The sequence below is a fragment of the Phocoena phocoena genome, chromosome 15, assembly GCF_963924675.1.
Source record: "Phocoena phocoena chromosome 15, mPhoPho1.1, whole genome shotgun sequence".
Classification (NCBI taxonomy): Eukaryota; Metazoa; Chordata; class Mammalia; order Artiodactyla; family Phocoenidae; genus Phocoena; species Phocoena phocoena.
Genome location: NC_089233.1, coordinates 65,396,911 through 65,419,212, shown reverse-complemented (window position 1 = coordinate 65,419,212; position 22,302 = coordinate 65,396,911). Strand labels below are relative to the sequence as shown.

Here is a 22,302-nt window from a genome sequence, read left to right as displayed (position 1 = left end):
GGAGGGAAGCAGAGTCCTACCCTCAGCCCCCTCCCCATGTCCCAGCAGCCCCTTTCCCAGCCCCCACCTCAGACCCCGAAAGCTCAGCTTCTGTTGCACACATCCCAGCAGACCCAGGCGTGCGGGCCACAATTCAGCCTTTGTGGACTCACCCTCTCACGTGGACGGTGCCAGGAGGGGCTGACCACATTCTGCCTGCAGCTGGGACAAGCCCCCGAGAGGCCTGGGCCCCCCTTGGCCTCCACAGAGAGATGGAGCTGGCATGAATGCAACATCCTGCATTTGCAGAAATGGACTGTGGTGAAGGGCAGGCCTGGAGAGACAGCTGCTCATGTGAGAAAGGTCATTCATTCATTCACTTCTTCAATAGATGCTTATTGAGACCCCGCTCTGTGCCAGGCTCTGGGCTGAGGACTTGTGTGCTGAGACATGTGACTCTTGCCCATTTAAGGAAAGAGACTGGAAGGAAGGGACTTCCCTGGTGGCGCAATGGTTAAGAACCTGCCTGCCAATGCAGGGGACGCGGGTTCGAGCCCTGGTCCGGGAAGATCCCACACGCCGTGGAACAGCTAAGCCCGTGCGCCACAACTACTGAGCCTGAGCTCTAGAGCCTGTGAGCCACAACTACCGAAGCCTGTGTGCCTAGAGCCCGTGCTCCGAAACAAGAGAAGCCACCGCAATGTGAAGCCCGTGCACCGCAACGAAGAGTAGCCCCCTCTCGCTGCAACTAGAGAAAGCCTGCATGCAGCAAATAAGACCCAATGCAGCCAAAAAATAAATTAAAAAAAAAAAAAAAGACTGGAAGGAAACACCCTGCATTAGAGTCACTCGGGGGCCCCCCTTTCCAGGGTTTCGGATTCAGGAGTTCTCAGTCAGGGCGTGAGGATTTCTGGCAAGTCCCCCACCAGTGTTGTTAATGCTGCTGTTCCAGGGACCACACTTTGAGAACCGCTGTGATTCAAGACCAAGTGGAGGAATGATGAGTGGTTTATGTTTTCAAAACTGTCTTTATGATCGTCATTTACTTTTTTTAATAATTTTTTTTATGATTAACATTTTTTAAAATTTATTTATTTATTTATTTTTGGCTGCGTTGGGTCTTCGTTGCTGCATGCAGGCTTTCTCTAGTTGCAGTGAGCAGGGGCTACCCTTCGTTGCGGTACACGGGCTTCACATTGCGGTGGCTTCTCTTGTTGCGGAGCATGGGCTCCAGGTGCGCGGGCTTCAGTAGTAGTGGCACGTGGGCTCAGTAGTTGTGGCGCATGGGCTCTAGAGCGCAGGCTCAGTAGCTGTGGCGCACGGGCTTAGTTGCTCTGCAGCATGTGGGATCTTCCCGGACCAGGGCTCTAACCTGTGCCCCCTGCGTTGGCAGGTGGATTCGTAACCACTGCGCCACCAGGGAAGCCCCGTCATTTACTTTTATAAACAGAAAAATCAGTTTTTTAAAAAAATATTTATTTGGCTGCATCGGGTCTTAGTTACGGCACGCGGGATCCTCGTTGCTGCATGCAGAATCTTTTCTTTTTTTGCACACGCGGGCTCTTCGTTGCGGCACATGGGCTTCTCTCTAGTTGTGGCACTCGGGCTCTAGAGTGCGCGGCCTCAGTAGTTGTGGTGCGCGGACTCTCTAATTGTGGCACACGGGCTTAATTGCCCCGCGGCATGTGGAATCTTAGTTCCCGAACCAGGGATCGAACCCACATCCCCTGCATTGGAAGGCGACTTCTTAACCACGGGACTACCAGGGAAGTCCCGAAAAAATCAGTTATTTAAAAGTTAGAAAAATAAGCGGTCGCCAAAAATGACTCCAGTGCCCTGGGTGTGGTCCTGTGTTGTGGGCTGTCACCTCCCATGATCTAAATGTCATACATCTCTTTTTTTTTTTTTTTTTTTTTTTGCGGTACGCGGGCCTCTCACTGTTGTGGCCTCCCCCATTGAGGAGCACAGGCTCCGGACGCGCAGGCTCAATGGCCATGGCTCACGGGCCCAGCCGTTCCGCGGCATGTGGGATCTTCCCGGACCGGGGCATGAACCCGTGTCCCCTGCATCGGCAGGCGGACTCTCAACCACTGCGCCACCAGGGAAGCCCTCATACATCTTTTAATGTAGCCCAGCATCATTAGCTTGTGCATCCCCTGCACTTCCCTTTGGCTCACCCTGCACTTTGGGTCCACTCCGACCCCCAAATCCTCCCTGTCAACATGTTCTGTAAATAGTATGGTGAGGATTTGGACATAGGCCCATCTGGAGGCTGGTTTAGCTTGGATTTAGCCAACTGGCCGACACTTCCTTAGTGCCGTTTCCTTTATGCTCCCTTAATCTCGCCAGCTGAAATGCGTGTGGACCCCTCACTTCCTCATTCCTTTAACTGGTGTGATCATTGACTGTCCCACTTCCTCCTTCTCCACTTTTAGTTCTGTCTGCTTGGCATGGGGGGGAGGCTGCGTCTGTGTATATATTGGGGTAGAGGTGGGGTTCCTGATGAGGGGACCATTCCTCTGCAGCTTGAGGTAGGCAGAATCATTCACTTTGTGGGGTGCTACTGAACCACCCCTACCCCCCCAACTAGGAGCGAGGCTGTGGTGCCAGGTGGGAATCAAACCCTTCAGTTGCTGGTGGGAATGGGACAGTCAGTATCTGTTGTGGTTGAGAGAAGCAGATACCCTGTCATCCCCTCTGTCTTCCTTTTCCGTGTTCAGAACCATTTGAGAAATAGTCCCAGGAGTAACTGGGTGCAGATGGATATAAAAACCTCCATGAACTTTCATACTAAAAACCAGCCTGAAGGTGCCACTTCCTAACCCTGAATTAAGCCAACCCATCCAGTCTCAGGGGCGCTGGGAACCGCAGGCCAGGAGCCACCCATTTTCTTTGGGGAAAGGGAGGCTCAGAGGGCTGGTGAACCCAGCTCTCCAGATGTGGTCCCTCTCCAGAGCCTGCACAGTGGTTGGTTTGTTTGCTTCTTGGACCTACCCCGCTTTCCCATCAGCACTGTTTCTAGGTGCTTTCTGTGACTCCTTTGGGATGCCTTTGGCAGGTCATTCATCTCCTGTGACTTGGTTTCTCTTTTTTTTTTTTTTTTTCTTTTGCGGTACGTGGGCCTCTCACTGTTGTGGCCTCTCCCGTTGCGGAGCACAGTCTCTGGACGCGCAGGCTCAGCGGCCGTGGCTCACGGGCCCAGCCGCTCCGCGGCATGTGGGATCTTCCTGGACCGGGGCACGAACCCGTGTCCCCTGCATCGGCCTGCAGACTCTCAACCACTGTGCCACCAGGGAAGCCCATCGGTTTCTCTTTTTAGTGTACAATTTTATTTAATCCGTTCAATCACACTAAGGGCAGATATTATTATTTCCATTTGTGACTCAGCTTTCATACCTGCTGTTAGACATAGTAATCATCCATTTCTTCTCCTGGGTCTCCCCACTCATCCCCCTACACTTTGTGTCTAATGATTGTTTCACATTGGTATGTCTTTTTGTGATTGTTTACATAACAAGACATGCCTCCATGCACTCAGTATTTGTTGGGAGCCTGCAGGATGCTAGGCCCTGTGCTGGGTGTAGGGCATACAGTGGGGAGTGAGGTAGACGTGGGGAAGCCCCCCAGGCACTCACGGTCTCTCTGGGAGACAAACTCTTAAATGAAGAATTGCTGATATACCCATGATAACAAAGGGGAAGTGAAGGACATCTGGGAGTTGATGACAGAGGTGGTCAGGAGCTGCCCTGAGGAAGTGAGGTCATCCCCCTCAATGCCCTCCACTTAAAACCCAGTCTCAGATTCTTTACTCAACCCTTCAAGGCCCTGGATGGCTGTCCCCTGTCAGTTTCCCCAGCCTCAACTGACCCCTGTAGCTACCCTGGCTGCCTTGCTGTATCTTGACACACTGAGCTCTTTCCTGCCTCTGGGCCTTTGCACACACTGCTCCCTGCCTCTCTCTCTGCATGGCTGTTCCTTCTTGCTTCAGCTCAAATGTCCCTTGAGAGGCGGCCTCCCCGATCTTGTCCTCTAACATAGCACCTTCCCCCATTACTCTTTCATATTACCCAGGTGTTTTGGTTCTGGTTTTTTGGTTTTTTGTCTTTCCAGCTCTTAACAGTATCTGAGGGGTTTTTTTATCTTTCAGTTTACTGTGTGTCTTGCCAATGAGACTTGGGGCTCCATGCAGACAATACAGAAAGGGCCACGTTTGTCTTGGTCACCACTCTCCTTCCCCACCCCCTGTGCCTGCACAGAGCCTGGTACACAGTTGGTGTTCATAAATGCTTGTTGAATGAGCCTCTTCTGCTTCCCCAGTGTATTACTTCCCTATTGCTGCTATAATAAGTTACTGCGAATTTGACTTAAAACAATCCCAGGGCTTCCCTGGTGGCGCAGTGGTTGAGAGTCCGCCCGCCGATACAGGGGATACGGGTTCGTGCCCCAGTCCGGGAAGATCCCACATGCCGCAGAGCGGCTAGGCCCGTGAGCCGTGGCCGCTGAGCCTGCGCGTCCGGAGCCTGTGCTCCGCACCGGGAGAGGCCACAACAGTGAGAGGCCCGCGTACAGCAAAAAAAAAAAAAAAAAAAAACCCCAGATGATTATCTTATAATTCTGGAGGTCAGAAGTCTGAAAGCCAAGGTGTTGTCAGGGCTCCATCCCTGTAAAGGCTCTGGGGAGAATCCGTTCCCTTTCCTGCTTCTAGAGGCTGCCTGCATTCCCTGGTTCATGGCCCTTTCTCCATCTTCAACATACATCACCCCAACCTCTGCCACATCGCCTTCTCCCGCTCTGAGCCCCTTGCCTCCCTCTTATACGGATGCTTGTAATGACACTGGGCCCACCCAGATAATCCAGCAAAATCTCCCAATCTCAAGATCCTTTACTTAATCACATTTGCAAAATCCCTTTGCCATGTAAGGTAACATAGTCACAGATGCTGGGAATTAGGACATGGGCATCTTGGGGATCCATTACGCAGTCTACCACACCCAGACCCCCTGAGGTGTGCCTAGGACAGCATCGAGTGTGCCCTGCACTCAAGTACCCTGGCCACTGCCATAGGGCCCAGCGACCTGACCTCTCCTTCCCTCTGCAGGACGAGATTGAGGAGCTGCGGGCAGAGATGCTGGAGATGCGGGACGTCTATATGGAGGAGGATGTGTACCAGTTGCAGGAGCTGCGGCAGCAGCTGGACCAGGCCAGCAAGACCTGTCGCATCCTGCAGTACCGGCTGCGCAAGGCTGAGCGCCGCAGCCTCCGCGCTGCCCAGACTGGCCAGGTGGACGGCGAGCTCATCCGTGGCCTGGAGCAGGACGTCAAGGTAAGCCCAGGGCCCTCCCAACCCTCACAGGTGCCCTTTCTGGGGGGGTCGGACCATGAGCCCGAGTGCCCAGGTCAGCTCCCTCCTCATGTGTCCTTGGGCAAGTTCCATCATCTCTTTGGGCCTCAGCGTCCTCATCTGTAAAATGGGGATCCCTAGGAACTGACAGGCCATCTACCACGGTCGTCCCAAAGTGGTATCATAAGATGATACCTACTAACAGCAGCTGCTGTGTGAGTACGAGCCACACACCTGGTGCTGGGCTCCAAGTTATCCGTGCATAGTTCCATGGAGGTTTCTTTCTTGTGCTGATGGAGAGTAGTGAAGGTCTGGAGTTGAATAAGGCTGGTTTAAATCTGGGCTCCAGTAGGCCCTAATTTTATGATTTTGAGCAAGTCACCTGTTTCAGTTTCCTCATCTGTAAAACACGTGTAACGGCAGCCCCTGCCCCACAGGGTTCTATGAGGATCAAATGAGATCAGGTAGGTAAGAGGTCACTGTAGGCACTGGAAAAGGTTAGCTAATAATTCTTCTTCTTCTTCTCATTTTCCAGATAAGGAAAGTGAGTCTCAGAGAAAGGAAGTACCTGTCCAAGTTCATGTGACCCTCCATGTAGCTGGCAGAGCGCAGACGTATCAGCCTCCCATGCTTGCCGCCTGACCTTGTTGACCTTGGCCTCAGAGAGCAGGAAAGGGACGGCCTGGAGGCTGGCAGATGGGGCTTCCAGAAGAGAAGTCTGCCCTGCCTGTCTGTATGAGCCCTGGTCTGGGGGCTGAGAACTCCAGGGGACCTGGCCCAGCACCCTGCTCTCAGAACTCAGCCCAGTGTTATCCAGGGATGTAGGAGCTGGGGGTAGAGGCATCTGGCACAGCCTGGGGGACTGTGGAGTCTTCCTGCAGGGGTGACCTCTGAGGTGAGGCCTGGGGTGGAAGAAGGAATGTTGAAGGAAGAGGGCCCCTGTAAGGGGAGGTGAAGAGTAAGCACCAGATCCACACCGGCCTTTGCGTCTCCCATTGTCTCGCATGTGCTGTGGTCACATTGGAATTGTAGGTCTGCTGTACAAGTGAGGAAACAGCTCAGAAAGGTTGTATCTCCAAGGCCAAAGTGTACCTGTACCTAAGAAGGCAGCTCTTGGGATAAATTGTTATACAAATATTCAAATTCCAGGTACCAGATCGAGAGGGTGTGGGGTGAGGGAGAGCCCTGGAAGCTTAGAGGAATCTGAGTTTGGGTCCAGGTAGTTGGGGCTTTGGGGCGAAGACGCCGAAAAGTCAGCCTTAGATGAGGAAGGGGTGGAGGAAGGCTGGAGCTGGGAGCAGACTAGCTGGCTTGCCTCTGTGGGAGGAGCTGAGAGCAGCTGGTGTGTGTGTGTGTGTGTGTGTAGAATGGGGAGGGGGGGAGGCCCTCTGGAGTCTGGGCGGAAGGGAGCGGCCCCTTCTGTTGGGATTTGAACTAGCCAATCAGCAACTGGCTTGGCCCCTTCCCTCCCTCCTCTCCCTGCGCCTGCAGCTGGAGCGCTGAGCTCGTCCACACTGGCCTGGGCTGGACAGCTTTGGCCGCCTCTCTGTGTCCCAGGTGCTGGGGATGTTCTGGGGCATTTTCTGGAGGCTTTCAGAACGCTGACTTCCCTGGCATCGCCTGGGAGGGCTTGAGAGACCGAAGTGTGGAGGGAGCTGGATGCTGCCTGGGAGGGTATCCCCGGGGGCCCTCCGACTTGCTGTGCCAGCAAGAGTAGACAGGCGTGAGGCCGCCTCTTGGAGTCTCAGTTTCCCCTTCTGTTAAAAGGAGGGCTTAGAGCGGCTGAATCTTCAGGGCTTTTGCAGCCCCAGTGGTTTAAGCAAGCAGGTAGATTACTGGTGAGGGTGCCATGAAAGAAACCTCAGGCCTTGGCCCTCCGTCTCCCTCACCCCCACCCCCAGGCTCTCTCACTGTCTGCTGGTTCTCACAGCTGGCAGGACCCACAGAAGCTCAGCGGGAACATTGTTCAGCATGAGGAGGGCAGGGGTGTGGGGGGGCAGAGACCTGCTCTACCGCTTGCTTGCTGTGTGGCTTTGGGAAAGCTCCTTGACAGCCCTGAGCCTCAGTTTCCCCATGTGGAAAATGGAGATGCAACAGGTCTCTACCTATAGAGATTTTCGTGAGGATAAAATGAAGTCGCTCAAGTCAAGAGCGAGCTGAGCACGAGGTCTGGCTCGGGATGCGCCCTCAGCAAACGAGCAGACGTTGCTCGGCGTGTTACTGTTCAGGAGAAGAACTTAAAAGGCACTAGTGGGACAAATGGCTGGACCACGGTGGAGAAGGGGGCCCGGATCTCTACCTCCCTGGGTAGATAAGTATAGCCTGGAGGTTTGTTTACCATGGAGATTCCCAGGCCCCACCCTCAGGGCTTGGGATCCTGTAGGAGGGCTTCAGGTCCCGGGAATCAGGGATGAAAATTCCCACCTGAAGGGACTCTTGTGGGAGGCCCGAGAACACCCCGATAAAACAATTCTTAGAAATAGATGTTGCTGGAGAAAAAGTTCTGGCTTTGGGTTTAATCCCTGGGTGACCTGAGCAGGTTACTTTCTCTCTTGGATCCTCAGTTTTCTCATCTGTACAATGGGGGTGACATTCCCACCCTCCCGGGGTTCCTGGGAGGATTTCGCCACACAGGACCCAGATGCTGCCTGGACAGGGGGTGCTCCTTAGTGACGGTTCCTATCCCACACCCTGGGGATTCAGAGTGACAGAGACCCCTTAATGCCTTAGGCCCAGGAGCCGAGGGGCCGATGAGCGAGGTGGCTGTGGCCTGGAGGCTGCTGGTTGCATTTGGCAGGAGCCAGACCCCAGCGCTGTAACAGTGACCTCATGGCTGAGAGCATTTGTTTGTGCTTTGGGGATTTGCCCTGGTTTCCAGAAGCTGCAGCTGCTTCACCTCCTGTAGTATCTCAGCCCCCCAACCTTGGGGATGGTTGGAAGGATCATGAGAGGATCAAATAAGACACGCAGGTGGGGCCCCGTGAGCCCCTGACACAGTGAGCCCACTGTTGCCCTTATTTTTAATACTCTTATTATTGATATTAATATAATGTGTCTTCAAGCTTCAGGCCAACAGCGGCTCAGATTGAGAGCAAGACTCCAGAGTTGACCCACCTGCTTTCAGATCTTGGGGCTGTAGCTTCCTAGCCGTGTGGCCTTGGGCAAATGACCTTTTCTTTCTGAGCCTCAGAGTGGGGATGATATTCGAAGCACGTTCCCAGGGGATGAAAGGCATGTGGTGGGTGCTTGGGGAACGACAGCTGATTCTGCCTGATTACCTGGGAGAGCCAGGGGGCCCAGGACCACTGAGGCTCAGAGAGAGAAAGGGAGAGGCGCAGGCAACCAGGCTGCTGCCCTCCAGGCAGGCATGCTCTTTGCTCCTGTGGGCCTCCATCAGGGGCACAGGGCTCTGTGGGGATCTGAAATTAAGGGCTCTTTTGTCCACACTGGAATTCTGTAAGCTGCCTGGGGCTAGGCCTTCTTAACAGAGCACCCCTGGGGGTAGAAAGCTGTTGGAGAAGGGGGTTCCACGGAGGATGGGGCAGAAGGCAACTGGGGACTCACGGAAGGGATGAAATCCATAGAGTCACCCATGAACCCAAGAGGATCCAGGAATCCACATGGATCATGACTTCTTGGTGGGGAGTGGGTCACCTGCCCAGGTCAAGGTCATGGTGGGGATGGAGTGAACCCCAGGTGGAGAGGAGCTGGCCCAGGTGGGAGCATAGTTAGGAGAGGAGCCCCCGCTCCTCCCAGCAGCTGATCCCTCATCCCAGTCAGGGACACAGCCCTCTCTGGACATTTGGGGGTGTGGGCAGTTGGGGGGAGCATCCCCAGCCAAGCTAGGGCATGTGCAGCTCCCCATGTTTCAGTCATTCGCTCCTTCATTTCCCTCCCTCTCTGCTTGCTGGGGTCTTGGATTTGTTTGTTCATCCAACAAGCATTTATTAGGCACTTAGTGTGTGCCAGACCCTGCGCTGCTACCGGGACACAGAGATATGAAGGAGCCCCGGCATGGCCTGGGGCCTGGACCTCTGTGCTCCACCACTCCTGCCCCCAGGGTCTAAGCAAATGAATGAATGAATGAATGGAGTATTGGTCAGGACAGGGACTCACTGGGTGACCTAACAGCCTAAAACTTGGGACCTGGGGCTGAACACCCGGACACTAAACTCAAGAGTGAGGTTGTGGGGTGTTGGGCCAACCTGGATTAAAATCAGTGCACAGAGGTGAAGCAGTAGTCTTGACAGTGCATTAAAAATCATACTTTTGGGCACCTGCTATGTTCCAGCCACCAGCCCAAGCACTGTGTCTTTTTTTCTTTAATTTCTGAATTTTATTTTATTTATTTTTTATACAGCATGTTCTTATTAGTTATCTATTTTATACACATCAGTGTATACATGTCAATCCCAATCTCCCAGTTCATCCCACCACCACCACGACCCCCCACCGCTTTCCCCCCTGGTGTCCATACATTTGTTCTCTACATCTGTGTCTCTATTTCTGCCCTGCAAACCGGTTCATCTGTGCCATTTTTCTAGGTTCCACATATACGCGTTAATATACGATATTTGTTTTTCTCTTTCTGACTTACTTCACTCTGTATGACAGTCTCTAGATCCATCCACATCTCTACAAATGACCCAATTTCATTCCTTTTTATGGCTGAGTAATATTCCATTGTAATATATGTACCACATCTCCTTTATCCATTCGCCTGTCAATGGGCGTTTAGGTTGCTTCCATGACCTGGCTATTGTAAGTAGTGCTGCAATGAACATTGGGATGCATGTGTCTCTTTTTTTTTTTTTTTTTTTTTCGGTACGCGGGCCTCTCACTGTTGTGGCCTCTCCCGTTGTGGAGCACAGGCTCCGGACGCGCAGGCTCAGCGGCCTTGGCTCACGGGCCCAGCTGCTCCGCGGCATGTGGGATCTTCCTGGACCGGGGCACAAACCCGTGTCCCCTGCATCGGCAGGCGGACTCCCAACCACTGCGCCACCAGGGAAGCCCTGCATGTGTCTTTTTGAATTATGGTTTTCTCTGGGTATATGCCCAGTAGTGGTATTCCAAGTGCTATGTCTTTTATTCCTCACAGCAGGCCTCGTGACTAGGCTGTATCAACACCCTTTTACTGATGACGAAACCGAGACTTCAAATGGTTAAATAACCTGTCCTGGGTCTCACACCCAGTGAGGGCCGGAATCAGGCTTGAATCTAGTTTTCCCACCTGCGAAGTCCTCGTTCTGCTAGTGAGGGATTGCTCCCCCCACTTCGTGGATGAGGAGGGTTTGGTGGCCTAGAGAGACTGTGGGAGGAGCCTCGTGGGCCAGCATCCAGCTGTCCTAGGAGATCTTCAGGGGGCTGAGAGAGGCAGTGGGCAACGGAGGGAGGAGGGGGAGGCAGGGCTCGATTTCCTTTCTGGCCGTTGTTCTTCCTGGCCTGCCTTGCACACTGCCAAGGGGTCCGTGCCGAGTTGGGCCTGGGCCCGCAGAAGGCAGAGCCAGGGAGGGCCCTCTTCCCTTCCGGCAGGGAGGAGGTGCCATGGCCATTTCCGAGACTGGCAGGCACGAGGCGCTGGGCTGTCTGCCCCATACATACCTCTTGCTGGCAAAGCCCTCACACCCTTGTGGAGCCTGGGCCACGCTGGCCCTTCAGCCAAAGCCCCTGAGCTCCCTCCAGCTTGGCCCACACTAGCTCTGTTTGACTCTGAGCAACTCATTTGCCCGCTGAGCCTCAGTTTCCTTGCCAGTAAAATGGGGGCATAGTTGGGGTGAAGAGGAATGAATCTGGCACATAGCAGGTATTCAACAAATGCTAGTACTTAGGCCACTTGGGGATGGAGGCTAGTTGTGATTTACCAGCTCAGAAGGGCCTTCCTCATCCCCAGAGAAGAGACCCCCTTTCCTACCTTTCACCCCAGCCAGCAGGGGACAGGACAGAAGGGTCCGCAAGGAAACGGGGTGCTCTTGCAGCAGAGTCCTGGAACCGGGATTGGAGTTTGCAGCTCCATTAGCTCCTTCTGTAGGGATGACTTGGACATCTGCCCAGCCTTTGTCACTGGGGGCATGTTCTGTATCCCAGACAACTGGAAATAGGCCTCATGGTCTGTGTCACACTGTGACCCCCAGCAAGTCATGCCCCCTCTGGGCTCAGCGCCTCCCAGCAGCAGCCAGCACTTACCCAATGCTCACTGTGCAGGCACTCAGCCAAGCCTTTGTGCAATAGCTGATTCAGTCCTCCTGTCGGCCCGTGAGGCTGGTGCTGTTATTACTGCACCCATTTTGTAGTTAAAGGAAAGACCCAGAGTAGGGAAATAATTTGCCCAGGAACGTATGCTGGTCACTGGCAGAGATGGGGTTCAAATGTCTCTGGGGATGCCCATCTTGCTCTGGGTTTCCCCTCTCTTTAAAATGATCTTCTTGGAGGGAACTGACATATATACACTAATTTGTATAAAGTAGATAACTAATAAGAACCTGCTGTATAAAAATAAATAAATAAAATTAAAATTAAAAAAATAAATAAAACGATCTTCTGGCCCTGTCTTAAGCTCTGGTGAGAACTGGGCAAGAGGGTGGACAGGAGAGGCTTTTGGAAGCATCAGAAGGCTCAGATAAAGGTAAAGGCATTGCTAAGAACAGGCACTGCCTCTATAGCTTTCTGGGAGCTGAACTATGATGTGGACATAGGAAACACAGGGTGCCTGGGTTTGGGTTTTGGTTCTACCACTTCCTGGCTGTGTGACCCTTGGTGAGTTACTTGACCTCTCTGTGCCTCAGTTTCCTCTTCTCGAAGTGGGGGTGATGAGAGTACCTGCCTACCCTGGGGTTGCTCTGTGGTAGAGGTAGGATGGCCTGCTCATGCCCTGCTCATCACCCACCTTTGCTCAGGTCTCTAAGGACATCTCTGTGCGGCTGCATAAAGAGCTCGAGGCGGTGGAGAAGAAACGGGCGAGGCTGGAGGAGGAGAATGAGGAGCTTCGGCAGCGGCTCATTGAGACCGAGCTGGCCAAGCAGGTGCTGCAGACAGAGCTGGAGCGGCCGAGAGAGGTGAGGCCCCCATCTATCCCGGCAGGGCCAGGCCTGGGCTGGGCAGGCATGTGCCAACCCCATCCAGCCAGTGTCTCTGAACCTCTGTCTCTGCACAGTTACGCCTCCCTGGCAGAGCTGTCTATTCATTCACTGCTCCAGCACGTGCTCCCTGAGCACCTACTGTGTTCACTGTGTGCTGGATACTAAGGACACAGGGGTGCGTGAGAGACACCTGGTTCCTGTCCTCGAGGAGCCCACAGGCTAACGAAGGAGACAGTCGCCATCAAAGGACCACAGCTGGGAGAGGATTGCCTGAGAAAACATGCAACAGTGCTGAGCAGGGGACCCAGCCCACTGTGCCTCAGTTTCCTCATGTATAAAATGGGATAGTAATACTTCAAATCATTGGAAGGACTAAGTGGTATAGATTTTGGGGACATGCTTTAGGGACTGCCTGGCATTGCCACTCGGTATAAAGTCACTGCCAGGTCTGGGCAGCCTCTGGCTGGTGTCTCAACACATTTCCAGGACACAGATGCTTTTTTTTTTTTTTTTAATTTATTTAATTTATTGATTTTGGCTATGTTGGGTCTTCGTTGCTGCACTCGGACTTTCTCTAGTTGCGGCGAATGGGGGCTACTCTTCACGGCAGTGCGTGGGCTTTTCATTGCGGTGGCTTCTCTTGTTGAAGAGCACGGGCTCTAGGCATATGGGCTCAGCAGTTGTGGCTCGCGGGCTCTAGAGCGCAGGCTCGGCAGTTGTGGCACACGGGCTTAGTCGCTCCGCGGCATGTGGGATCTTCCCGGACCAGGGCTCGAACCCGTGTCCCCTGCATTGGCAGGCGGATTCTTAACCACTGCGCCACCAGGGAAGCCCCAGATGCTTCTTGAGTGTGACCCCAGGCACCAGCTTCTCTGTCTTTGGTCATGAGAGTCCTTCCACCCGGCATCCCGTTCTTCCTTCTGCTGTGCGTTAGGTGTACAGTATGTTAAACACCGTGCTAGACACTTGCCGTGATTTTCAGAAAGGCCTGATGAGGTTGTGATTGTACCAGTTTTACGGATGAAAACACAGCCCTGAGGGAGGGAGCGATGTCCTCCAGGTCACGTAGGGCCCAGTGGGCTGTGCAGATTGGAAACCATCAGCCCAGGTGATGCCTAAGGGCTGGAATCCTCCAGAATCCAGGGGTCTGTGTCCCAGGCGGCCCCGGTGCCTTCTGCCCCCAGAGGCACAGCTGGGCCTCAGCCGTCTGGCTGCTCATGAGGCATGCTAGGATCAAACGTTGTTCCGGGTCACAGTTCTCACCTTCCCAAGGGCAGGCGTGCCAGCATTCCAGGACAGACACCACAGCCCTGAGGCCATAACAATCCTTCTGCTGCCCTCCCCACTGGGTGTGTTGGTGTGACGTGCCAAAGGCTTCTCGGTGTAGAGATGGGAGGTGTTTGCTACTCAGGGCTGCCCAGGGCTCCTGCCCTCCATGGCCTGGCCAATAACAGGGGACCATCTTCACACATCTCATTGCTGCCACCCTTGATAGTGAAAAGGAGAGACAGTTTCAGAAGGTGCCTCGGATGTCAGCCTGTTCCCATTGTAAAGGAGAGGGAACAGAGGTCCAGAGAGGGAGAGCCTGCCTGAGTCCACCCAGCCTTTCCTTGGCTGAGATGGGGCTGAGACCCTGAAGCCACCTCCCCTAAGTTTCAGTTTCTTCATCTGTGACATCAGGATAATAACAGTACCCAGTTTATGAGGTTGTTCGTGATCATTCATAAGATTGGGTAACCATAGAACACTGTGAAGAAGTTAAAAAGAATAAGGTAGTATAGCAGTTCCTGAGAAGGTTAAACAGAATTTCCAAATAAGCCAATTCCACTTCTGGGTATATAGCAAAATTGAAAGCAGGGACGCGAACAGATATTTGTACCCTCATGTTCATAGCAGCATTATTCACGGTAGCCAGAAGGTGTAGGCAACCCAAATGTCCATCAATGAACAAACAAAAATGCAGTATATACCTACAATGTATGTATAATTGAAGCGGGAACGTGATTCTGCAACAGGCTACAACGTGGGTGAACCTCGAGGACACTGCTCAGTAAAATAAGCCAGACACAACAGGACAAGTATTATATGATTCCACTCAGATGAGTTACTGAGAGTAGTCGAATTCATAGAGACAGAAAGTAGGTTAGAGGTTACCAGAGCCTGGAGGGAGGAGGGTACTGGGAGATGCTGTTTCATAGGGACAGCATTTCAGTTTGGGATGATGACGAAGTTCTGGAGGTGAATGGTGATGATGCCACTGGATCGTACCCTTGAAAATGGCTAAAAATAGCAGATCTTATGTTATGTATATTTTACTGCCATAAAAAAGAAAAAAATGGTTTAAATGGTGTACTTTTTGTATTAGGTGTACTTTCCCACGATTTAAGAAAAAAGGCAGATATGTACGCACTGATGTGGAAAGATCTCTAAGGTACATTGTTAAGCGGGAAGAGAAAGCTATAGAACCACACGTATTGTGCAATCCCACTAATTACTTTGGAAAGCCATACAGAACGAACTGATTTTGAAGCACGTGTCTATATGTGCAAATGCATAGCCTGGAGGAAAGTCTGGAGGAAAACCCACTGAACTGAGGCATTAGAAATGGTAGGAGTATGGTAGGCAATGGCTTTTGCTTTTTATTCTATGATTGCTGTATTTAGGGGTTTTTTTTGGGGGGGCGTGGTTATTATTAGTGAACTTTTAAATAATGTCAAGCATGTAAAGAGCCCTTTGTGGTGCCTGGCACACAGTTGGTGCTCAGGAAACACTGGTTCACTTCCTCTTGAAGGCGATGTCAGTGAGGCTGGCCTAGCCCTCCCTGATGTGCCCCTCGATGTCTTAGGATCTGCGGAAGGAGGCGTGGCCCTGTGTTTATTTGCTGATTGCCCTCTCTCCTCCCTCTCCTTCCTGATATGGTTTCTATGGAGACGAGGGTCCCTCAGCAATTCTTCTGCCAGAGCTGTTCCAGTCCCATCATCGAGATCTGCCTTTGCCATCCTGACAGGTTGCTGTGGCGATGCTGTCACCCGGCTGGGAACAGGAGCCCCTGGCCTGAGCTGATGTGGTTGCTATGGAGATGGCTCTTCGCTAGAGAGAAGGGAGGGTGGCCTGCCCCAGCTGTGTTCTGCAGTGGCACCGTTGCCAGCTGGGCTGCAGCTCAAAAATCGTAACACGATCCACCGCCACCCCCAATCCAGTATCATTCCCCGTCTTTCTATTTTAGGCAGAAAGCCAATATCAGTGTTGATGGGATTTATTATAACATAGCTGCTGTGTCTGAGTGCTTGCTCTGTACCAGGCACTACACTGAGCATTTTATGTGTGTCTTCACGTTGTGTAGCCAGCAGCCTCCCAAGGTACATCGTGATTTTGTCCCCACTTTATTTTATTTTGTTTATTTATTTTTTTGGCTGCGCCACACAGCTTGCGGGACCAGGGATTGAACCCAGGCCCTCAGCAGTGAAAGCGTGGACTTGCTGTCTATAGATGGGACAGGGGAAAGACAAAGATGGAACCCTAACCCAGGACCCTCCATCTCCCAAAGCCACACTAACTCTTACGGCGATGCCTGTGCCCTCCTTGCCCCATCCAGGGGCCTTCCTAGAACCCAGCTGTGTTTCGGAACCTCTGAAGAGGCCACTCACTCCAACGAGTACTTCCTTCTCTGGCACAGGCTTCTTGGCCTGATTCCCACTCTCATGGGGTAGGAAGGGCACTCACCATAATATCAGTTCACCTGGGTTCAAATCTCAGTTCTGCTGGCGTCGTCATCTGATGCAGCCTAGCCGTGGCCTGTGTGCTGCAGGGCAAACTCGAACTTGGAGTTACACGGGCCTGAGTTTGAATCCTGGCTTTGCCACTTATTTGCAAATAACTGTAGTGTTGGGCAAATCATGTAACTGCTCCAGTGCTCAGTTTGTTTCTTTATAAAATGGGAATATGGGGACTTCCCTAGTGGTCTGTGGGTAAGACTCCAGGCTCCCAATGCAAGGGACCCAGGTTCGATCCCTGGTCGGGAAACTGGATCCCGCATGCATACTGCAACTCAGAGGCCACATGCTGCAACTAAAGATCCCACGTGCCACAACTAAGACCCAGCACAGCCAAAATAAATAAATGATAAATTTTTTAAAAGTGGGGGGCTTCCCTGGTGGCGCAGTGGTTGAGAGTCCGCCTGCCAATGCAGGGGACACGGGTTCGTGCCCCGGTCCGGGAAGATCCCACATGCCGCGGAGCGGCTGGGCCCGTGAGCCATGGCCGCTGAGCCTGCGCGTCCGGAGCCTGTGCTCCGCAACGGGAGAGGCCACAGCAGTGGGAGGCATGCGTACTGCAAAAAAAAAAAAAAGGGAACGTGAATCCCTATATCTCAGAGGTGTTTATGAGAATTAATCAAGACAAGCAGGTAAAATGCTTAGTGGAGAATAAGAGCTCGGTAAATGCTGGTTATCAGTGTCATCACCTGTGGGCCTTAGTTCAATAGATATCCTTCTGCTGCTTCTAGCAAGGAGCTCTCCATACCTAACTGCCAGGTGCCCATGGAAGGAGCAGTTAGGCAGCAAATCAACGCCTGCGCTTGGTAGCATCTGCCCGTGTACTTTGATTTGGGGTCCATGTCAAACCACTCTGTTTCCTCCACTCAAATGGTCTCCCTCAGCCCGGAGCCACACCGCCTCTCTAGCTGCTTCAGCCACTTTGGAGGAAGAATTCCTCAGTCTTTGAGATGCACCCCTACCCCAGGCTCCCCCGTGGAGTAAAGTTGGTACACACAGCACAGTCTGTGTTTTCAGTGAGACCTTTTCAAACATCCCCTCTAAATTGGATGAAAATCTACCCAACTGTTTTGGCAGAAGGCTTGTTTTATTCCTTGAAGGTTTGTCTTTGTTTCCTGGCAGCATGGAAGCATGGAAGGTGTTAGAAGACAGGGGGCCTCTCCAGAGCTGTGCTCAGGCAGCCTCTCCGTGTGGGCTGGAGGGGCGGAAGTACCCTCTTCTAATCTCCTGGAGAAGGGCAAGGAGGGCAGAGCTTCTGCTCCTACTCGGAGCCGTTAGACCAAGGATGCTTAGAGGCACCACCCTGGCTGCTCAAAAGCGGCCTTGTGAGTTGCTGGTGGGTGGGGAAGCCCCTGCTGCGTGCCAGGCCAAGGACTGTGCCCTCGGGGTCCGGCACTTGTGACTGGCATTCTTGTTGGTGCCCGGGTGCTGTCCTGCCCTGCCCCAGCCCGCCCACCTGAGGCCCAGGGCCAGAACATCTGCCCCTGGGGGCTTGACAGAGGGGCTGTGACGGGCCTTGGCTCCCTGGAGAGGCAACGCGGTCCCCCAGGCCACCTGGCCAGCTGCTGCCCTGCAGAGAGGAGGAAGGTCTTTGTGCTCTGTGAGCCTGCCTTGTTTTCCCTCCAGAGCCGCAGAGCAGTGTGGGAGCCCAAATGGCTTAGATGAGGTGGGGGGCAGGGACAGGGGCAGTTCCATCCAGAAAAGGCTGGAACCACTTTGGTCCTGAAAAGGTTTGCTGCTTCAGCCCCTCTTCTCTGCGCACTGCCCTCCCTTTCTGGTGGGCACTCAGAACTCACCCTCTGAAAATGTGTTGGAATGGTGTTCATGACTTTTCTTGGGGAAGTACATTTTAAAAACATTTTACTATAACTTTCCCCTCCCACCCAACAGGTAATATATGCGTAGTAGAGAAAGACTAGGAAATACAAGTAAGCCATAAGGAGAAAAAGTTTCTCCCAGTATTCAGAGGGAATTCCTCCGAGTAATTACCAAATTACTATTTGGGTGGGAGTACTTCCCAATATGTTGTACTCCCCATACGTTTTTCTATGTATGCGCACACACATATTGAAATGTATATATGCATTTTTTTTTACTAAAAAAGTAATATAAGCTCAGTGAAGCAAAAATTTCATTACAAAAACATATAAATGCATGCCTAGCATACCTCTAAGGGTGGACACATCAGACTCTGGTTGCACTGGTTGCCTCGGGCAAGAGAGCTGGTCACAGGGTTCACTGTATTCCTTTTTGGTTTGTTTTTTTTGTTTTTGTTTTTTGCGGTACGCAGGCCTCTCACTGCCGTGGCCTCTCCCGTTGTGGCGCACAGGCTCCGGACGCGCAGGCTCAGCGGCCATGGCCCACGGGCCCAGCCGCTCTGCGGCATGTGGGATCTTCCCAGACAGGGGCACGAACCCGTGTCCCCTGCATCGGCAGGCGGACCCTCAACCACTGTGCCACCAGGGAAGCCCCCTTTTTGGGTTTTTTGAAGTTTGAACTATGTGAGTGTGTCCTCCAAAATGTAAGAAATAATAATGATACATAAAATAAAAGAAGATAGGCTCCCCTAACCACTTCACTCAATTCGACGCCTGACTCAGCCTAACCTGTGATTTGGTTTGGTTTGTGTCTTTTCAGGCCTTTCTCTGTGCTTATATGATGTATATTCCTCTATGTATTTTTTTTTTCATAAAGATGGGATTATGTTACATGCACAGTTTCTGTAACATACAGAATAATATAGCATGAACACAGACTGTCTTTTTAAAGGCTGGATGTTTTGGGGTTTTCTTCTGCTTTAAGGTGCTTATTATAAAAGTCAAAGATCACAGAGTCGAGTAAACATAGGAAGGAAAGTCTAAAAGAACACCATCTATTTCAGTATTTTAAACACAGAGCCAGAGATCTAGAAGGAGCTCCAGCTGACCCTCAGCTGTGGTCACCCTCAGGAGGAGAAGGGATGGGGGGGTAAACAGGAGGGCTTCTGCTTCGTCAGAACAGTACAGATTTACAGTGAGAATGTGTCTTTATATATTAATTTATTTTTTTAAATATTGTATAATTTTTAAAAACTTTAAAGAGAAAACGCTGGAGGACTATGTCTTCCCTCCTGAAAAAATGTGGGGGAAGAAAAGGGCAAAGTGCAAGTTCCCTGTTCTCTCATCGTTATCAGCCTGGTGCATATTCTTTAGACCATATTCCCCCACCGTGCACATGTGCACACGTGTATACACACACACACACGTCTTATCTTTATAAAAATGGTAACATGTTCTAGCTTTTTTTTAAATAACAGCTTTACTGAGATATAATTCACATACCATATAGTTTGCTTTTTAAAGGATACAGTTCAGTGGTTTTTAGAATACTCAGAGTTGTACAGCCATCACCACTCTCTAATTCCAGGACATTTTCATCGCCCTAGAAAGAAACCCCAAGTCACTCCCCATTCCCTCTTCCTCTTCCTCCCTGGCAGCCACTAATCTACTTTCTGCCTTTGTGGATTTGCCTCTTCTCAACACTTCATGTAAATGGATTCATATGCTATGTGGCTTTTTGTGACAGGCTTCTTTCACTCTGCATGATGTTCTCAAGCATGTTGTAGCATCGAGCAAGGCTTCATTCTTTTCCGTGGCTAATATTGCCTTGTGTGGCTATGCCACGTTTTGTTCATCCATTCATCAGTTGGTGGACATTAGGGTTGCAGGTTTTGTTTTGCAGTTTCCTTTCGCTTACCAAGCTGTCTCAGAGATTTTACCATGTCAGTGAATCTCACTCTCCCTCTGTCCTTTTTCATGGCTTTAGGCTTTGCGTTATCTCACTCCTTTATATGTGATGGCTGGGACCTCTCAGTGCCCCTGGAGACCCCTGGTTCCCCTTACTGTCACCCCACTTCCCTCCTCCAGAAAGTCTACAGTGGTCACCTAATCCATGGCTCAGTTTTGTACTGATAGATGATGAAATGGAGTTTCAGAGAGAGGAAGGGGTTCACCCAGGATCATAAACTCAGTGTTGACGGGGTCCCAGCTGAGTTCACAGCCCCTCCCATCAGCTTGTGATGGGCGGGCCCAGATCTGCAAGCCTGACCACCTGACTCCTGAGCCCCCACCTCACCACTCCAGGAGGGGTCTCTGAGCATCCCCTTCCCAGGCCCCTTTTGTAGGAGGGGGTCTTTGGGGAAGGACTTGTTTTGTGGCCCTCACCCCCGCCTTCCCTACTCTTTCCTCCTTGCCTGGAAAGATCCTCCATCAGTCCTTCTCAAATACTGGCTCCCTGCTCTTGGCACCAAGCGTCTGAAATATCAGCCTCTGCCTTCTTGCCTCATTTGCATTTCAAAAGGTCTCTTTAGGACTTGGTTCGGCTCTGAGATGAACTTAAGAGCCTGTCTGGGGTTCATCTCCCGGCTCTGTGGCTCCAAGCTTAGCTGTACAGTGGAATCACCTTGGAAGCTATTTAAAAATACTGATGCCTGGGACCTACCCAGACCAATGATGTGAGACTCTCTGGGGTTGGGACCTTGGGCATCTTTTTTTTTCTTTTTAAGTTTCCCTAGGTAATTCTGACGTGCACCCAGGTTGAGAACCACTGTACTGGCTCCACTCTGTCCCTTGTCCAAGAAGGCACATTTGCTCCTTCCAGGTCTTTGGAGCTAGAACAAGAGCTCTGTCAAGAACTGGTCCCAGGGACTTCCCTGGCGGTCCAGTGGTTAAGACTTCACCTTCCAATGCAGGAGGTGCAGGTTCGATCCCTGGTCCGGGAGCTGAGATCCCACATGCCTCATGGCCAAAAAACAAAACATAAAACAGAAGCAATATTGTAACAAATTCAATAAAGACATAAAAAAAAAAAAAGAACTGGTTCCAGGTCAGCTCTGGTTTTGCTGTGGGACCTCTCTCTAGCCTTCAGTAAACTGGGGGCTTGGATTAATTAGATCAGTGGTTCTCACCTTCAGCGACTGGGTGTGAGACGTGGGGGACCAGGAGCCCATGTATTTGGACTACCTGGGAGCATGCTTGAAAATTACCTGCCTGACTTGAAAAGTCAGATGTAACCCAAGGGTGATTTTATATGCCACTAACATGAATCACCCCTCTCTTGGGAAGAAGTGTTTAGTGGACTCATGCATCTAACCGACTGACTTTTTTAAACGTTGAGAAAGTTCAGAAATGATTTTTATAACAATTCCTCAAATTCCCCTCCACTGGGCTTGTGCCATTTTGCATTCTTGCCAGCGAAATATGAGTGATCCTGTTTCTCCATAGTTTCATCAATAGAATGTGTTGTCAGGTGTTTGGATTTTTGCCAATCTGATAGGTGAGAAACTGTACCTCAGTATAGTTTTAATTCACATTTCTCTATCATGATTAGGGTTGAGCATCTTCCTACGGTTGGAGCCATCTATCTTTTTTTGCATGTGAACCGGTTTTCATATCTCTAGCCCGTTTTTCTATAGGTTTGTTGGATTTTTTCCTCTATTTTGTGAATCTCTTTACATATTGAAGATATTAACCCTTTGTCAGTGTAATACATTGCAAATATTTTTTCCCAGTTAATTAGTTCTATTTTTACTTTTCTTCGGGTATTCTTTTCCCCATGTAGACTTTGCTTATCTAGTCAAATGTATCGATTTCTTCCCCTATTGCTTCTGTAGTTTTGAAGCATGATGATTATTATAGGCTTATTTTGCTTTAATCTGCATGAAAACCTACCATTTAAATTGTAAAAGACGATCAGTTCCTCATCATTTCTAAGCGTCTTGTATAGTTACGATCTGTTTTACCACATTCCTTTTGTTTATTAGTATCCATGCTGAATTAAAGTCCTCACTAGAATGTCAGTTCCACGAGCTCAGGATTCCCCCCCCCCCCCCCCCCCCCCCCCCCGCCCCAGATGGAGATTTGCATACAAGAGGCTTCTGGAAACGTCCCCTTGGAATAACACCATCAGGGATCGAGGCAGAGGGAGAAGCTGAGTTGCAGAGCATTCACACCAATGGCCTCAGCTGATCCCATGGGGAGCTCTGGAGCTGAAGTGGGAAGGGGGCATGGACCAGTCACTGGATGTGGGTTCCCCGACCCCCCCCCAGCACCCCCACCCAGGGAGGGCACATGACCTTGGATGAGGTGGTTGCCCT

At 51.4% G+C, this 22,302-nt stretch overlaps 1 protein-coding gene across 1 annotated transcript in view; it reads left to right on the top strand.

The window, feature by feature from the left end:
• MTCL2 (microtubule crosslinking factor 2) overlaps positions 1–22,302 on the top strand; it is a 64,963-nt gene that overhangs the window by 15,937 nt on the left and 26,724 nt on the right. The window contains exons 2-3 of the mRNA XM_065892871.1: positions 5,078–5,302; positions 12,214–12,372. Of these exons, the coding sequence (XP_065748943.1) occupies positions 5,078–5,302; positions 12,214–12,372 (384 nt within the window). The remainder of the gene's footprint in view (positions 1–5,077; positions 5,303–12,213; positions 12,373–22,302) is intronic.